The sequence below is a fragment of the Eriocheir sinensis genome, chromosome 34 (assembly GCF_024679095.1).
Source record: "Eriocheir sinensis breed Jianghai 21 chromosome 34, ASM2467909v1, whole genome shotgun sequence".
Lineage (NCBI taxonomy): Eukaryota > Metazoa > Arthropoda > Malacostraca > Decapoda > Varunidae > Eriocheir > Eriocheir sinensis.
In genome coordinates, this window is record NC_066542.1 from 4,649,663 (window position 1) to 4,668,066 (window position 18,404).

The 18,404-nt window shown below is 41.5% G+C and overlaps 1 protein-coding gene and 2 long non-coding RNA genes across 6 annotated transcripts; 2 read left to right on the plus strand and 1 right to left on the minus strand.

Moving 5' to 3' along the window:
* The first annotated feature begins 267 nt into the window (after positions 1 to 267).
* On the plus strand, positions 268 to 12,218 carry LOC127006942 (uncharacterized). 2 transcript variants are annotated; one of them, XR_007759930.1, is made up of 8 exons: positions 268 to 441; positions 1,576 to 1,636; positions 2,086 to 2,221; positions 3,915 to 4,051; positions 5,421 to 5,543; positions 6,642 to 6,756; positions 8,481 to 11,466; positions 11,585 to 12,218. XR_007759930.1 is itself a non-coding variant. In XM_050877335.1 (7 exons), exons 1-7 carry the CDS (start codon positions 293 to 295, stop codon positions 8,567 to 8,569), a joined length of 810 nt encoding a protein of 269 aa, XP_050733292.1. In that variant the 5' UTR covers positions 268 to 292; the 3' UTR covers positions 8,570 to 12,218. The 2 variants fall into 2 exon arrangements, 1 of the variants encoding a protein (XP_050733292.1); XM_050877335.1 differs by having other exon boundaries at positions 8,481 to 12,218.
* Positions 11,261 to 16,534, minus strand: LOC127006944 (uncharacterized). Of its 2 annotated transcripts, none has more exons than XR_007759934.1 (4): positions 16,386 to 16,534; positions 12,838 to 16,290; positions 11,528 to 12,760; positions 11,261 to 11,409 (listed from the first exon to the last, which is right to left on the minus strand). It is a non-coding gene; the product is annotated as an uncharacterized LOC127006944 (long non-coding RNA). The 2 variants fall into 2 exon arrangements; XR_007759933.1 differs by lacking the exon at positions 11,261 to 11,409 and having other exon boundaries at positions 12,430 to 12,760; positions 12,838 to 13,455; positions 13,581 to 16,290.
* On the plus strand, positions 16,114 to 16,960 carry LOC127006943 (uncharacterized). Of its 2 annotated transcripts, XR_007759932.1 has the most exons (3): positions 16,114 to 16,261; positions 16,356 to 16,452; positions 16,550 to 16,960. It is a non-coding gene; the product is annotated as an uncharacterized LOC127006943 (long non-coding RNA). The 2 variants fall into 2 exon arrangements; XR_007759931.1 differs by having other exon boundaries at positions 16,356 to 16,960.
* Positions 16,961 to 18,404: the final 1,444 nt, after the last annotated feature.

The following is an 18,404-nucleotide window of genomic DNA, read 5'->3' on the forward strand; positions in this document are numbered from 1 at the left end:
GGGGAGGAAGGGACAGGCAGACAGACAGACACGTTCCTTTCAAGTATTTCATATTCTGACATTTCTCTCTTAAGTACAACACTACTCTAACGTCCCTCTCTCAAGTATATCAAAGAAAAGGAAAGACAAAGGGAAGAGGAGAGAAGAGGAAGGGACAGACAGACAGACAGACACGTTCCTTTCAAGTATTTCATATTCTGACATTTCTCTCTTAAGTACAACACTACTCTAATGTCCCTCTCTCAAGTATATCATTCTTCTAAAGTTCCTCTCCCATCTGTGTGTTGCAGGGATGTGTCAACTCGAGGACGTGGCGATCAAGGAGCTGCTGGTGCCCTCACATGCTCCTCGCTTCACCAACGTCAACCTCACCTGCCGATACGAGAGCGCGCGAGAACCGCTCATCATCAAATGGTCCCACAATAACCTGGAGTTCCTAAAGTGAGTCCCGGAGCGAGGGTGGGAGTCAGGTCCATGTTATTTATTTTGAGGGCATTACGGGTCGTATCACAAGACATTTCGCCGCCCAAGAACACATATTTGACAAGGCTTTCGTAGGAGTTGTGGGCATTTCCAGGGGTAGTTTTATGACCCTGGTGGTAGTGTGAGTCCTCTTCTGTACCGTGAACCTGAAGAAACACTCATTGGAACCCGACTGAGCCCCTCTTTGACCTTCAGAAATGGTTGATGTCAGAAGCGAAAGTATCTTGTAATACCAGCCTATATAATTCCCTTCTTTTCAAATTTATACCATTCATTTGATTTTCTGCCAGTGGAATTCAGATTATAATGGATTTTTTCCCCAAGATACATATTATTCAGCTGAAGCTCTTAGTAACAGGGGCAGAACAGCAAATTATAATGCTTAAAAAATACATTATTGAACAAGATTTCTCATTAACAGGAAAACAACAGCAGATTATAATGAATTTTTACCTTAAGAAACCCATTATTCAGCTGAAGCTCTTAGTAACAGGGGCAGAACAGCAAATTATAATGCTTAAAAAATACATTATTGAACAAGATATCTCAATGACAGGGAAAAAAAACAGCAGATTATAATGAATTTTTACCTTAAGAAACACATTATTCAGCTGAAGATCTTAGTAACAGGGGCAGAACAGCAGATCATAATGGGTCTTTACCTTAAAAACTACATTATTGAACAAGATATCTCAATGACAGGGAAAAAAAAACAGCAGATTAGAATAGATTATCACCCCAAGAAACATAATATTAAACTGAAGATTTCTCAATGAAGGAAACAACAACAGATTCTAATGTGTCTTTACCTTTACAAGTACATTATCAAACAAGATTTCTCAATGACAGGAAAAAAAACCAGCAGATTAGAATAGACTTTCAAAATCTATGTAAATTTATGTAAGTCTCTCTCCTCTTGCAACTCAACTCTATTCTCTTACGCCTTGAGTCCCCCGAAACCCCAAGAAACATATTACCAAACTAAAGATTTCTCAGTGGCCGGAAAACAACAGCTCAGCCTATTTCATCTATGTCATAAAGTGTGTTGCTGGTGCTATATTTTCTTCTCCTTACATGTTATTTCCTCCCTAGGTATCAGGTGAACTCGGACGAGCCCATGACGATCTTTGAGGACAGTGCAGTTCAAGTGATTGTAAGTAGATGCGTTATTTCCAGGGGTTGTTAATGTTGCTAGCTGCCTCTAGTCAAACCATTTAAAATAGTCTGTTTGGGCGTTTGATTCCACGGGTCCCTACCTCCCTCCCCTCTTCTCTGCCACACAGTCCCAACACCTGTCCCTTCCTCTCATATGACTTCCCCCTCATACACAAACTCTCCAATACGTTCTGACACTGTACTCAGACCATGGCGTCCCCCACAGACACAAACTCTCCAATATGTTATGACACTGCTAAAACCATGGCGTCCCCCACAGATACAAACTCTCCAATACGTTATGTCACTGTACTAAAACCATTGCGTCCTCCACAGACACAAACTCTCCAGTACGTTACGACACTGTACCCAAACCATGACTTCCCCCACAGACACAAACTCTCCAATACATTACGACACTGTACTAAAATCACATCCCCCCCACAGCGAGAACAGTCGAACGGAGAGACAGTGGTCCTCCATGAAGTGGATTTGGCTGCTTCCGGCAGCTACACATGCACTGTCATCGGAGAGGCGCCAAAGTTCCACCAGGTTACGATGACGAAAAACATGACTGTCGTTGGTAAGTCAAGAGATACGTGTCCTTTCTGTGCCTACATAGTTTGGTAATTCTCGGTGTATGAGTAGCGATAGAAGCAGCATGGATTTGACCTCTCTTGTGGCCTCTTGTTAATTTTTCTTTTGTCTGAGCAGCGTCTGACGGGTGTTTTTGTTGCTTTGTTTTTTTTTTTTTTTCTTTCTACAATTTGTATGTTGCTTGTGGTCTCATGAAACTCATCTGTTGAGTAGTGCAGCATGGCAAAGAGTGCATCCTTAGACAGTGCATTCCTATCCTGTGTTTTTATCTCCTTTATTTATGTATTTCAACATCCTTTTGTTTCCATTATCATCTTCACTCATCACCAAATAAATGAATGGCACACACGTTGAGATTTCTTTGCATCAGTTCACAATATGATCTTTGGTGAGTGTAACCTGCACAAACCACATCGCATAGGCTTTAGATCAACGAACACGAGAGCGCAAACTGTTACATTTCTTTTTCAGGCGTAACTGTTTGATTTGTCTTGACTTTCAGAACCGAGGCAGGAAGTATATACATGTTTGTTTGTCTGGTGTCATTGTAGTAGTGGCTGATTCATAGATGTCTTAACCTGTTGTGTCTTTTAATATATATGTTCTAACACCCAAATAAATCCAGTCCACACCCACCCTGACTGAAATATGGAATTCTGTGCAAGTGAAAACCATGGATAGAGTTTTACCTCATCACATGGAAGACCCCACCAACTAAGGGGGCTTCGTGGTGCAGTGGTTAGCACACTCGGCTCACAACCGAGAGAGCCTGGGTTCGATTCCCGGGCGGAGTGGAAGAATTTGGGCGGCTTTTCCGATACCCTACGCTTCTGTCCACCCAGCAGTGAATGGGTACCAGGTATTAATCGGGGGTTGTGTCCAGTCTCCTGGAATCTGTTCCCTTCTCCTATAATTCCTTTCCCTTCTGTCTCTTTCTAGCATATGACCACAGATGTTGCGCCAACTAAACGAAACTTTCCAACTTTTCTTTCCCCACCAACTAAACACATATCTGGAGAGGAAAAAAGACTCCAGTTGATGTAGTGAAAGAATGAGGTAACTTGCCTTTCCCAGTGCACACTAGAAAAAAATGGCTCTGTTCCCTGTTCCCCTTCTCCATTGGATGCCTCAAATTATAATACATGGTAATTATAGTGGAAGCAGATTGGCGGGACCGTTATGGCATTGGTTCCTGCGGGTCCTTTCCTCTCCGCTGCTCACTCACAGTCCCAACACATATTTCTTCCTCTCATATGTTGCCGATAGCTAACATATGAGAGAAAAAGATGGGTGTCCGGACTGTGGCTGGTTCTATAAGACACTTTCTCTTCTGACATCAGCTATTGCTAAAGGTCAAAGAGGGGGTCAATCAGGTTATAATGAGTGTTCTTAGGTTCATTGTACAGAAGAAGGGTCAAACTAACACCAGGGTCATAAAAGTACACTCCCGGAAATGCCCCAAACTCCTACAAAAGCCTTGTCAAATATGTGTGCTTGTTTAAGAGCGACAGGGAGGAAATGACCCACGGAAACCAACACAAAAAAACATCTCGTCAAACCAGTTTCGCTACAGTACAGAATAACCACATTGAGCCACCCTAGACCATAGCACACATTGACACCCTCCTCTGTAGCCCCTTAAGTAGTGTACAAGGTTGATGGGGTGTATGTTTTTGTAGTGGTTCCCGATAAGCAGCCCAGAATTGAGGGCGCTGTGCCGGACCATTATGCCGTCGGGGACACTGTCAACCTCACCTGCACCGCCGCGCCCTCCATCCCCGCCGCCAGCCTTGCGTGGTACATCAACGACAAGGAGGTGTGTGTTTACTCTTAGGTGTCTTTTTTTCCAGCAAAGGAGATGGCTCAAGGGCAACAAAAAGAGTGCAGAAACAAAAAAGCCCGCTACTTGCCACTCCCACAATAGAAGATTTACTGTTTATTGATGTTTACGAGTCTTAACGTTTACAGGAGCAGCTCATAGGAGGCTTCTTTTTGCTCCCTTGTTATTTTCTGTTCCCCTTGAGCTGCTTCCTTTACTGTAAAAAGATGAATAAATATAATGTTTTGTTCCCCTAATATTATTTAGTGGCTGAACACTTGAAGTATACACATTGTATTAGGACACCTCTCCTCCCGTAATTGACCCCTCTTTCGGCCATCTCTTTGGATTATTTTTAGGAGCAGCGAGTAGCAGGCTTTTTTTTATTATTATTACTATTGTTTTCTTTTTTGTCCGAGAGGTCACAAAGGCTGCAGATATGGCTTAAGAGAGTTTAGTATAGGCAAAAATGGACTTCTTAGTGTTATATTGTTTTTTTTATAGTTACGAGAAGGCTTCTACCTTCTCCCACTTTTCCTATAGCCTACTTAACCCTCTCGTACACAGTAAGTTTCCAATTAGTTTCTCTTCCACTCACCATGCATTTCTCAGGCCTGACCGGCCCTTTTTTGGCCGCCGCGATACTCTACATTCCCGGACGTATTTTACCCTCACAGATATATCGTATCCCAATGAATTTGTTATCAATGGCTTCATAAAGACTTGTACTAGAACATGCGCAAATAAAAATGAGGAAAATATATATATATAAACAATACAAACTCGTTCCAAGTCTCCGTATAGAGTATTGTAGACAATAAATCCTAAGTACCAACTCTTCCCCACTCACTATCTCGAAATTTTGTGGGCCAACTTTTTTAGCCAAATATGTTTCGAAGCGGAATTTAGTGAGGATTCTTATGGTATCCTCAAAATCCTCATATGCCTATTACTTCCTGAGTTACACCAAGAAAACTATATTTTTTCCTCTCCCGTCAGAGTAGGGTAACAACTAAAAATCGCTCCACGCTCCTCATCTATGCTCCTTAGAAAGGTTGCCATATGTTACCATTAAGAAACTTATCCCAACAAATGATTCTCCAAATTTGACGCACTTCCACTGAAAACTTAATTTTTTATCAATTTTTTTAACTTTTACGCGTCATCGTGCACCAGGACCATTTACCCTTTGATGACGCGAAACGCATCATCGTGCGCGAGAGAGTTAACCTCCTCTTCCAGTTATTCCACTCCTCCTCCTCATCCTCCCTCATCATAAGAACTAATAACATGCATAAGAACTTTAAATATAGCTTGAAAATTGTATGAAGATTTAAGATATTCAAACTTTTTTTTACGCTGCCAGGCTGATGATGAATACCTGGAATACCTGCCAGAGAAGACCGAAGATGGCCTTTATGTCTCAAGGTTGCATCTGAACTTTGAGTTGGCCAAGGAGGATTTCATCAAGGGCGAACTGACATTAAAGGTGAGACTGCTTGTGTCGGGACCTTATTCTCTAGGAACTTTGCATTGGCACAGACTTTATGCTCCAGGAATTTGCCATTCATGGTTTAACCCATCCGCTGTGATTGGCACGGATTTGGCTTTCACTGGTAGCCTGGTAACATATAGTCCCATGTCATTCTCTGCCTCTGTGGTGGATAGAAGAGTGTTTCCCATGTGGTATTGGTATGCTGGATATCCCCTCATAAGGTGCATGACTTTACATTTTTCTTCATTGAATTGTAGCAGCCACTTCCTGTTCCATTCCTGTAGCTGGTGATGTCTTCTGGTAGGAAATCCACAGTCAAGGGGTTAAGAGAGAATAGTGTACATAGCATCATAGGAATCAACGACCATGACAATCACAAGTCAGCAAAATTGATGTTATTGTGTACATACCAGGTAGAAGACACAACTCATTTCTAGGTCATTCGTGAAGGTAGGTCATTGTCGGGGGGGAGGGGGGGTCCCTTTTCAGATTTCATGAACTGCAGAAGTTTGAAATACGGTATATATTTATTTCTAAGCAATTCTTTTTAATATTTCACAGGCATATCAGAGGATGGACATTCAAGGGACTTTTGTGGGTATAACCGTTTTTCACCCCAACAGCAATTTACGATGGTTTTTACTGTGTTGGATCCCCTTAAGAGAGAGTTTAAACGAACTACATACAGTGCTGAGTAACATAAATGCTCTGGTTAGCACAGAAGTTGCCTTGAAGACTTATTTGAATCAGCACAACTATATATAACAGGCCAGGTTCCCCCTCTTTAAGAATAACCTTATAGAGTGGATCAATTTCCCTCCCACAGTCTGAAGCCTCCATCGCCACACTCTCTTTGCCTCAGACGAGCACGGCACATTTGAATCTGATTGTACACATTACAGGTCACTTTTCCCTCTTGAAGAATAACCTTATAGAGTGGATCAATTTCCCTCCCACAGTGTTAAGCCTCCATCGCCACGCTCTCTTTGCCTCAGATGAGCACGGCACATTTGAATCTAATTGTATATATAACAGTTCACTTTTCCCTCTTGAAGAATAACCTTATAGAGCGAATCAATTTCCCTCCCACAGTGTGAAGCCTCCATCGCCATGCTCTACCTTGCCTCCGACGAGCACAGCCAGCAGGAGCCTCCCGCAACGAACAAGGAAGAGCAGAATCTTCCCGAGCAAATAACTCTCACTACTGGTTAGTCATCTGTCCACTTGATGCAATAATAGCTTAGTGTAGGAGTGATACTTTGTGCCATAGGACCTAGAATTGTAACCTATAAAGAACAGCTTAGTCTAGGTGTGATTTTGTGCCACAGGACCTAGAATTGTAACCTATAAAGAACAGCTTAGTCTAGGAGTGATATTTGGTCCCATAGGATTTAGAATTGCAACCTATAACAACATAACGAGTCCAGGATTGCTACTTCGTGCCATAGGATTTATAATTGTAACCCCTAAAAGGACATAGTTAGTCTAGGATTGATAGTTTGTGCCACAGTATGTCTTAGATTTGTTGCCTATAAACGGCATAATTGATACAGGTTATGGAGGTTTGCTAGCACTTACCAAGGATGTCCAATCTATACATGCTCAGTTTCAGTTTGTCTGTGAAGTAACTGTAATATTTCCGAGGTGCTTTCTGACCAAACTATTCCAGTACAGTCATTACGAGTCATCTGATTTGTGTGGCCAACATTTATTTCATTCCCTCAACCTTTCATCACCATCTCATTCATCATTACCATAAGCTTTTCCTTCTTTCTTTTCTACCTGTGTTTGTGCTGTTTGGCGTTTCCTTTTTCCTTCTATTTTCAACGTGTTGTACAAATTTTCGTAGAGGGACAATTACAATTCTTCTTCGTTCCCAAGATGGGTAACCCTGTACTCCACTTATTTGACCCTGTAACCTTATCTGTTGTTTGGCTATTTTGATCTTTTGGGGGCTTGGGATTACGTTCAAACCCTAAAGACTTTGTTTGATCATATACCAGTGGATAGTTTGTGACTTTTGTATCCCTAGCCCTAAGTTGTTACTTTGTGGTGTACAGAGAGTGAGATAGACATGCTTTGTGAGGCATTCTTGGAGGTGAAACTATATTCCCTTGCAGTGTTACTGGATGAAGTTTCTAGCCATAATAAAAGATGGATTAATTTTGGGGCTCAGGAGACTAGAACAGGTTTGAGAATGGAAGCAAGTATGAGGTTTGAACCCATAATAAAAGGGAGATTAATTTGGGAGCTCAGGAGACTAGAAAGGGTTTGAAAATGGAAGCAAGGATGAGGTTTGAACCCATAATAAAAGGGAGATTAATTTGGGAGCTCAGGAGACTAGAACAGGTTTGGGAATGGAGGCAAGTATGAGGTTTGAACCCATAATAAAAGAGAGATTAGTGTGGGGGTTCAGGAGACTAGAAAGGGTTTGAGAATGGAAGCAAGGATGAGGTTTGAACCCATAATAAAAGAGGGATTAATCTGGGGGTTCAGGAGACTAGAAAGGGTTTGAGAATGGAAGCAAGGATGAGGTTTGAACCCATAATAAAAGTGAGATTAATTTGAGGGTTCAGGAGACTAGAAAGGGTTTGAGAATGGAGGCAAAAGATGAGGTTTGAACCCATAATAAAAGGGAGATTAATTTGGGAGCTCAGGAGACTAGAAAGGATTTGAGAATGGAGGCAGGAGGATGAGGTTTGATCCCACAATAAAATAGGGACTAATCTGGGGGTTCAGGAGACAAAAATGGGTTTAAGAACGGAGGCAAGGATGAGGTTTGAACCCATAATATAAGGGAGACTAATCTGGGAGTTCAGGACACTAGAAGGGGTTTGAGGGTGGAGGCAGACGTCCAGCATAGTCTCCCATTAACAATTTCAAGCCTACGTTCTTCCTACCGCTGATACAGAACTCGTAACTTCATTCCAGAGACTGCAGGAAGTGCCTCAGTTCTGGGCGGCCTCTCTAACAGTGTGGTTCTGCCCGTGATGCTCCTTGTCTGTGTTCTCCGGCACTAGAGGAGATGAACCAAGATCACCAACCGGCAGAGGTGGTACCGCCGGCCCAGCTGATAGTGGGAGCAGTTTAAGAGGTGCATCGCCATCCCAGAAAGATGTAGATGAAAGGTGAAGGCTCTGTTGTATTTGTAGAAACTTCTTTGATTGTGTACTGCAAGTTTTGTAAGATAATTATTTTCCTTTTCTAGTACAGCTCAGGTCCTGCTTGTCCTAGTGTCGTGTGATGGATTCAAACGTTTATTTAGCGTAACGTTAGTGCCGCAGTGCGTTTCTGAAATGGTAAATTATTGGAGGTTTTATAAACGCATCTACACGAACTCCCTCTTGCAGAACTCATTATTGCTTTGTAAGTACAGGCCACAGTGAATGGTAGGTTGCAGGAAAGTGGAATATATATGTAAATTTTGAGCTAGTTGTGAGGTTTCTTGTGAATATTTCTGTGAGCACTACTACTGTATATTGTATTGCAGTCTGAGGACCAAATCCTTCACTCTATTTTTCGTGATACAAGTCAAGGCATTTTGATCTGCATTTCCATGTTTTATTTTCTATTATCTTTCTTTTTGTCTGGTCACATTTGTATATTTTGCTTGTGAATTGATACATGGGACTCCTACACTTGTTTTGATTTTGTAGCGTTCGAATTTGCATTTTGATAAAAGTGCAAAATAAAAAATCTTATGTTTGAAACTAAGTTTGTATGAGATTGGGTGCTTCTGGCACATGTGATAATGTAGTGTATAATTTGAGCAACAAGCCATTCTGTATCTGAGTTGGGCAGTGTTTGGGCACCTGTCCTGTCTGCATAGAACATGTTTAGTTTGGTAAGAACACTGGGTGCAGGATGTCATCAGATGCCATTATGAATTTAAGTTCTGATTGTAAATATTTATATCTTAGACAAAATTATCATATCTTGTCTGCACCGTGAATTTTCTTGGGCATAAGGAGCCTTGGACGCAGACCCCCTTCAGGTTTCCGATGTAGTCTTTGCTGAGTAGAGGTCAGGCCTCCCTAATACCTGACTGTCCTTGTGATGTGCTGATGTCTAAACCTCACTGATTGTGTTTCCGGGAAGGTACAGAGTCGCTAACAGATGATATATTAGTTGTAACTTTATATACTTTGATTTTACTTCCCATTGGGAGTGATGCTATTGTCTGTGACTGTGTATATATGTCTTTCCTGAAACAAGAAAAAAGGAGCAGTTGCTTGAGCGTTACCATAAATTGCAGCATGTAACGGAACCACCACAGCTTCAGTTTCTTGCATTCTAAGTATAAAGTAACTCAGTCATTTGCTAAGGACACACACAAAGTTACCAGATTGTTGTACTTGGCGTATTGTTTTTGCCGATTTCTGACCCAAACTATCGCACCCACAAAGATAACGATATGTATTTATAATTATTGTTAAAATTGGTAATTATTGATGCTCTCTTTTGCAATATTTATGGGCCAGAAACCGGAAAATACAATGTTATGCGTACGATAATCTGGTAACATTGGACACACATTTCCACAGTACCATTACCACAAGGATGAAAAAAAAGACATTCCAGTTATGCCAAAAACCACAAGTATCATTGAATATATTAACATGAATTATTGATGCATACTTTTATTTTTTACAGTAGAGGAAACAGTTCAAGGGCAAAAAAAAAAAGGAAACAATAATGAAAAAAAAGCCCTCTACTCACTGGTCCTACAAAAGAGTCAAGAGAAGTGGCTGAAAGATAGTTAAGAAGTGTGAGAAAGCTAGTTTTTCCTTTTAGTTCACCCGTCATTCCTCAAGTTAACACCTATTATTATATATGACAAGTGTGCAAGTACCTTATTTTCAAGGGTCACACTTCTACACTAGCCCAGGCAGCCTACACATGGTGGCTCCTGAGGACAGATTATCCACCCATATCCTACCCCATCCATCAGTCAGGTAGTCAGTCTAAGCTTTATTTATAACCCTGAATGGTGTTTGCATTAATTATCTATCTACTTAATTTGTTCTATTCATCAAACCAGATTTTTTTTTTTATCTTCACCCAAATTTTATCCACCTAAGTGAAGTTCTCTGTATGGTGTGAAGTTGTTCTTAAATTTGGCACAGTCAATTAACTTATGTCGGTTTACATGCTGCAATTTGTGGTACTCAACGTCTTCAGGCTTCATATTAATCCACGCCATAATGGTTGTTCTCCCGAGGAACAGCGTAGCGTGTGTGCAGGACTGGCGAGTCAGTGTGGACGAGCAGAGTGTTGGCAAGCACAAACTGGAATAAAGATGCTGTCTGTATCCTGGAAAACATTACTATGGGCCACTCCTAGGATCGTAAAAGATGTATATATTGTTTCTATATTTTTTTTTCTCAAGCTCGACTCTACAAATCACATTTATTCTCTTCTAAAAACATTATTTTCGTATATAATTACCGTAGAATTAATTGAATGTATTAAGAAAAACTGCTACGCTGTCAGATGGTTTGTGGAGCTGAGTTTCCTCGAGACTTAAGATATGGATTAAGCCTCCTTGATAGGGTTCATGTCATACGTGTAAATAATGCAGCCTTTCGGATCATACGCCTGTGTCAGTAACGAAGGGCTTTTGGATGTATTTTCTATAGCATTGCCGGTGTCCTATAGATTGTAATGCATAAAGAATCTCTGTTCACGTGTTAGGAGAACATTCGTGGTAACATTTATTACTCTTTAGTTGAATGTCTTCACCTCAAGCAACTCCAGGACATTACTTTTCTATTCCAATTCTTGTTTTCCTTTTCTGAGGTCGTCTCCGAGGCTCATAAGTGGGTAGCAAAATGAAGCTTTCTGTTCTGTTTCCGTTCACCTCAAGCACGTCCAGGACATTACTTTTCTACTTCATTCGTTGTTCTTCATTTCTGAGGTCGTGTCTGAGGCTCATAAGTGGGTAGCAAAATGAAGCTTTCTGTTCTGTTTCCATTCACCTCAAGCACGTCCAGGACATTACTTTTCTACTTCATTCGTTGTTCTTCATTTCTGAGGTCGTGTCTGAGGCTCATAAGTGGGTAGCAAAATGAAGCTTTCTGTTTTGTATCCCGTTTCCGAGGAAGTGCGTCTTCACCTCAGGCACCTTCAGGAGATTACTTTTCTATTTCAATTGTTGTTTTTCTTTTCTGAGGTCTTTTCCGAGGCTCATAAGTGGTTAGCAAATTCAAGCTTTCTGTTTTGTTTCCCATTTCCAAGGAAGTGCTCTCCCTTTTCTTTCTTTCTTTATGTACAGTAGAGGAGATGTGTGATTTTGTTGGTGCTGTTGGCTAACCTAGCATTTCAGAGGTGTACATTTCCTGAAACACTTTTTTCAGTACTGCTGCAAAGCTGTGTGTGTGCCTACTAGCACTTAACCATTGGAGTGTGAATACTGGCTGCTCTACCATAACACAATATCACCATTTTTGTATAATTGCTTGAGAATCTCGCCATTACATTCCTGAATTTCCTTGGTATATGACGATGTATGTATTCACGTCTTTGATGCAGAGTAGAGTTTACCTTTTCTTCTGCAAGTGATTGTCGATTCAGGATATTAAATTCTCTGTAGATTTGCCAGCGCAGTGACAGAGATACCACAGATCCAAGAACACACACACACACACACAAAAACAAACACTCACACACCATATATTAAAAGAAAACAAAGAAACTACACCCACATTCATGATCCTTAAAAGCTGTGCAGACTCGTAGCTCCACTCCCTCCTTTCCTACACCCAACCCTTCCTTCTTTCTGTTGAATTCCAAAACGTACGCTTGATGTTCCACACGTAAGTTTTAATACTCACCTCCGAGAGTTGTCAATAGCCTAGCCGCTTGTAGTAGTGCTTGAAGGTGCCGCCAAACGACTCTAGCATCTCCGTGTGATCTGTCTCCTTGTGAAGTCTGTGTGTATATAGTTGGTAGCTCATGAAGTGACATGATGAAGACATTGAAAGTGATATCGAGACACATTTAGCGTTAAGTATATTTCGGCAGTCCTGGTGTCACCGGCGTTCAGTAAGATCATGTTTTGGGTGACCTCTGTAACTTGCTAGAATTATAAAGAGGAATGACTATAATAGGTTGCCTCCAAACACCACAGCGAGTTAAGTCCAGTTCAACAGCCCTGGCGTTTGGTGTTCAGTATCCTTTCTCAAATACAATAAGATCATGTTTCGGGTGACCTCTGTAACTACTATAATAGGTCCTCCAAACACCACAGCCAGTTAAGTCCAGTTCATAAGATCATGTTTCGGGTGACCTCTGTAACTTGCTAACATTATGAGGAGGAAGGACACTTTTGGTTGCCTCCAGACACCACTGCATCAACTCTAGCATTTTCTTTCACCATTGGTACAGTTTAGGAACGTTTAAATCTTCAGTTGACTTTGCGTTGACAAACGGAATTGAAGTTAAAACACCGAATGTGTAGTTATAAAATATCTACATGTATGTGTGTGTGTGTGTTTGTGTGTGTGTAGCCACCCACACACATCACAGGCAGCCCTTAACCATAACTCGAGGGCCATTAAAGATAAAGAAAATCCATAAAGCTTGCGATAAAAGGAAAGATAATGGCCAGATATTTTCCGAAGTAGACTGCAACAGTTCTGAAGCTACCAGGCAACTCTTAACCATTACTTGAAGGCAGAAGGTCAAGGAAAATCTATACACCTTGAGATAAAAGAGAAAGATAATGGCCATATATTTTCCGAAGCCAGTGAAAGTTAGGCTGAAGCTACACACATCACAAGCTACCATTACTTGAGGTCCATTAAACTCAAAGAAAATCTATATGACTGAAGATAAAAAGGAAAAACAGTGGCCAATTATTTTCTGAAGCCAATGAAAGTTAGGCTGAAGCTACACACATCACAAGCTACCATTACTTGAGGTCCATTAAACTCAAAGAAAATCCATATGACTTGAGATAAAAGGGAAAAACAATGGCCAATTATTTTCCGAGGCCCATGAAAGTTAGGCTGAAGCTACACACATCACAACCTACCATTACTTGAGGTCCATTAAACTCAACAAAAATCCATATGACTGAAGATAAAAAGGAAAAACAGTGGCCGATTATTTTCCGAGGCCTATAAGAGTTAGGCTGAACAGTGCTGAAGGAACATGCTGCTGGTCGTCGGTCTTTATATTCCCAATGCTTTTGTATGATGTTGAGTGTGAGACGGAAAACACTCCAATGGTTCAAAGTTACTGAGATGCTTGTACATAGATATTTTTAATGTATATCATGTAAGTCCAATAGGATTACTTTGTACTCAGAAGGTTTAATTTATTCATTAGCTGAGTAAGTGGCCTGCATCTCTCCAGTCTGAAGTGAACCATCTCCTTGAACAAGAGCCATGGAAGAGGAGAGCTTGGCCACCCTCATCGTAGGCGTCATCTTGTTACCGAAGAAGCCACGCAAAACTCAAACTGATTTACGTAGACCAACTCTCTCGCTCCAGTACTCACCCTATTGAAGAAGTGTCTCCATATCTCCCTGTTCAGGCATTCCTCTGCACACTCAATCCTGCTACTCCCAACTCACTCACCCTATTGCAGCCTGTTCTGGCATTCCCTCTCAGCACACTCAATCTTGCTACTCCCAACTCTCACTATTGCAGAAGTGTCTCAATCTCTCCCTGTTCTGGCATCCCCTCTCAGCACACTCAATCCTGCTACTCCCAGCTCTCTCACTATTGCAGAAGTGTCTCCATCTCTCCCTGTTCTGGCACTTCCTCTCATCACACTCAATCCTGCTACTTTTAACTCTCTCACTATTGCAGAAGTGTCTCCATCTCTCCCTGTTCAGGCACTCCCTCTCTGCACACTCAATCCTGCTGCTCCCAACTCTCTCGCTCCAGTACTGGCTCACCCTATTGATCCACTGACGATATCTAGAGTATAAAAATCACTTGTATCACCATTAATATGAATTTCATACGGCTCTTTGGTATCAATGTGGCGCCTGTGATCAAGTCGGCCAAGCTCTCCTACTCCACGGCTCTCACAGGAACGTGGTGTGTGGTGTCGTATATGCTCGGTTCTCCGTTGCTTCGTGATCACCTAATATTCATTGATGTGTTCGAGAAGGAAGTGATATTTTTTGATCCTGAAATCTATGTATTGAATCGTCGCCAAAGAATTATTCAAGAAAACAACTACATACTAATTCACATCCGAGTTCGTGCCTCAAGATTTTGTATAATTATTAAGAGTATCGATGATTTTTCTACACCGCCCTTACAGTATTTGCATAATTAACATCGTCACAGGAATGATTCACACATGCTTTGAATTTATTTATTAATTTATTTGTGTTTATTTGCATTATGTCTTTTTTCTGCAGCCACTTCCTAGTTCATTACAAAGTTGACTATTATGATTATTATGAAGATTATTATGAAAAGGAAAGGCAGTCCAGGAAGTCACAATAACTCTACAGGTTGTAATATTTGCCAGTTTTTCTCAAGCCATATTCTGAGCTGACCCGAGTGGATTGAGTGGCAGTAATCAGTGGTATTTTTCCATAGTTGTGTGTCTGGTCCAACAAGGAGCCAACAGGAATATCATGTATAGTTTCAAGGAAGCAAAATCTCTCTGTATGTGAACTTTTAGATAGTATACCAAAAGCCTAAACTTGAGTGGCAATAGTGTCATTACAACAGGCAGGTTTTTTTTATGGTGAAGGAAATGGCTCAAGGGCAATGAATGAAGAAGAAACAACAGCCCGGCAACACAAACAGGAGTGGCTATTATTGTATCCCGAGCCTTTACTAAATCATCAAGCAGAAAGAAAATTGTTTGCTAAAGGGGCCAGATTAACATGACTTTCTCCATTATAAGACTCCCCTCGGGTTATCCTTATATTCCATTGTTGTAATTTCCATATAGTATAAGCTTTGGATATCACATGAATGAACGGAAGTGCGCTCGCAGAATGATCATACCTGGTCTTGTAAACGATAAACACTAATAACATACTGTGATCCAACTTTTTTCATGGCATATATATATTGTCGCCCTCATAACCAAACTGTCTAGGTTACTTTTCCTTAAACATTCCTTGAAAATTGTAGTGTTTTAGTGTATTATAGTGAGGAAAGATAAATAGTGTAATGCCATTGGAAAGCAGAGTGTGTGAATAAGCAGAAGAGAGGATCAAGAGGAGGAGGAGGAGGAGGAGGATCTACAAAGCAATACAGGTCAAAAGAAGAAGGAAAATAGGAATGATGAAGGAGCAAGAAGAGGAGATAGGAACGATTAGATAAGGATGTGCATGATGATAAAGGAGGAAGAGTAGGAGGAGGGAAGGAGGGTCTACGAAGCGATACAGGTCAGAAGAAGGAAAATAAGACTGATGAAGGAGGAAGAAGAGAGGAGATAGGAACGATTAGATAAGAATGTATACAAGATGATAAAGGAGGAGGAAGAGGGGGAATTAGGAAGGATTAAATGAAGATGTAGCAGAAAGTCAAGGAAAATCTATACGCCTTGAGATAAAAGAGAAAAATGTTGGCCAAATATTTCCCGAAGCCAATGAAAGTTAGGCTGAAGCTACACATCGCAAGCTACCATTACTTGAGGTCTGTGTAACTCAAAGAAAATCCCTAATCTAACCTAACCAAAGCCAATGAAAGTTAGGCTAAAGCTACACACATCGCAAGCTACCATTACTTGAGGTCTGTGTAACTCAAAGAAAATCCCTAACCTAACCTAACCAAAGCCAATGAAAGTTAGGCTAAAGCTACACGTCGCAAGCTACCATTACTTGAGGTCTGTGTAACTCAAAAGAAAATCCCTAACCTAACCTAACCAAAGCCAATGTAAGTTAGGCTAAAGCTACACACATCGCAAGCTACCATTACTTGAGGTCTGTGTAACTCAAAAGAAAATCCCTAACCTAACCTAACCAAAGCCAATGTAAGTTAGGCTGAAGCTACACACATCACGAGCAACCAGTACTTGAGGTCCATTAAACTCAAAGAAAATCCATAAGACTTGAGGTAAAAGGGAAAAACAGTGGCCAATTATTGAACGAGAAATACGGAACTCAACGAAAAATGACTCTGGCAGTTCGTTTACGAGGGTGACGATTATACACACTAACAACTACCCAGACTCTTTTTGTTCATTATTTCTTTTTTATCTTTTATATCTTCATTTCGTGCCTGCCACTCAGGTTGTGAACACAGTTAGCCTCGTAAATTAAACCTTCATAAAACAGTAAACCAAAGACGATAATTTTAGTTTACGTACTACTACTACGAACTTAGGCGTTAAAGCTTACTATTAATTTGTATAATGACGTGTTTCCCGTTTCTCTGTTACGTGGAGGATGTACCAATCAGCTAGTCAGTCAATAAACTTATTCAGTCTAAGACACGCTGTTTAACCCCTTGACCACGGATTTCCTTCAAGAAGACATCACCAAGCTACAGGGATGGAACAAAAAGTGGCTGCTACAATTCAGTGAAGAAAAATATAAAGTCCTGCACCTTGGGAGGGGATATCCAGCACACCAATACCACATGGGAAGCACTCCACTATCCACCACAGAGGCAGAGAAAGACCTGGGAGTGTATGTTACCAGGCTACCAGTGAAAGCCAAATTTGTTCCAATCACAGCGGACGGGTTAATATCCTCAGACAAGCCGTAGGGTAAGGATAAGAGGATGTACAGAATTATAATTATTCAGTCATCATATATTTATCCATAGACAAGTTTTAGTTAACCCGGTACCAGCGACAGGCCAAATTTGTGGCTTTACCGTGTACCAGCGACGGGGCAAATTTGTGGCTTTACCGTGTACCAGCGACGGGGCAAATTTGTGGCTTTACCGTGCACCAGCGACGGGCCAAATTTGTGGCTTTACCGTGTACCAGCGACGGGCCAAATTTGTGGCTTTACCGTGTACCAGCGACGGGCCAAATTTGTGGCTTTACCGTGTACCAGCGACGGGCCAAATTTGTGGCTTTACTCAAATTTGTGGCTTTACTGCACCAGCGACGGGCCAAATTTGTGGCTTTACCGTGTACCAGCGACGGGCCAAATTTGTGGCGTTACCGCCAAATTTGTGGCTTTACCGTGTACCAGCGACGGGCCAAATTTGTGACCAGCGACGGGCCAAATTTGTGGCTTTACCGTGTACCAGCGACGGGCCAAATTTGTGGCCTTACCGTGTACCAGCGACGGGCCAAATTTGTGGCCTTACCGTGTACCAGCGACGGGCCAAATTTGTGGCCTTACCGTGTACCAGCGACGGGCCAAATTTGTGGCTTTACCGTGTACCAGCGACGGGCCAAATTTGTGGCTTTACCGTGTACCAGCGACGGGCCAAATTTGTGGCTTTACCGTGTACCAGTGACAGGCCAAATTTGTGGCTTTACCGTGTACCAGCGACGGGCCAAATTTGTGGCTTTACCGTGTACCAGCGACGGACCAAATTTGTGCCATTATATAAACCATTAAGAAACATGATCCTCGCTGCTACCGGGTTAAGTCGATCCACCCTTCTCTCTCCTTCCCTTTCCTTCCACTCTCAACCTTTCTTTTTCCTTTTTCCCCTCCCTTCTACCTTCCTCCCCACTCCCTTTAGTTTCTCCCCTTTCCTCCACCCTTCTCTCCCCTTCCCCTCCTTTCCTGCCACCTTCATCCCCTCCCCTCCCTTTTAATATAGGATCCAGGTGTACAGGATTAGAGTTATTCAGTCCTAAGGTGCGGTGTTTGATATCCTTAGACTAGCTATAGATAATTAAGGTAAGATAAGGATGAGGGAATATACAGGATGCTAATTATTCAGTTTTTCCTTAGACAAGTTTTAG

Coding starts and splice junctions, on each gene's coding strand:
- LOC127006942 (XM_050877335.1), top strand. CDS start 293: ATGTGTCAACTCGAGGACGTGGCGATCAAGGAGCTGCTGGTGCCCTCA. Junction 2,222..3,914: donor GAAAAACATGACTGTCGTTG/GTAAGTCAAGAG, acceptor ATGTTTTTGTAG/TGGTTCCCGATAAGCAGCCC. Junction 4,052..5,420: donor GGTACATCAACGACAAGGAG/GTGTGTGTTTAC, acceptor TTACGCTGCCAG/GCTGATGATGAATACCTGGA.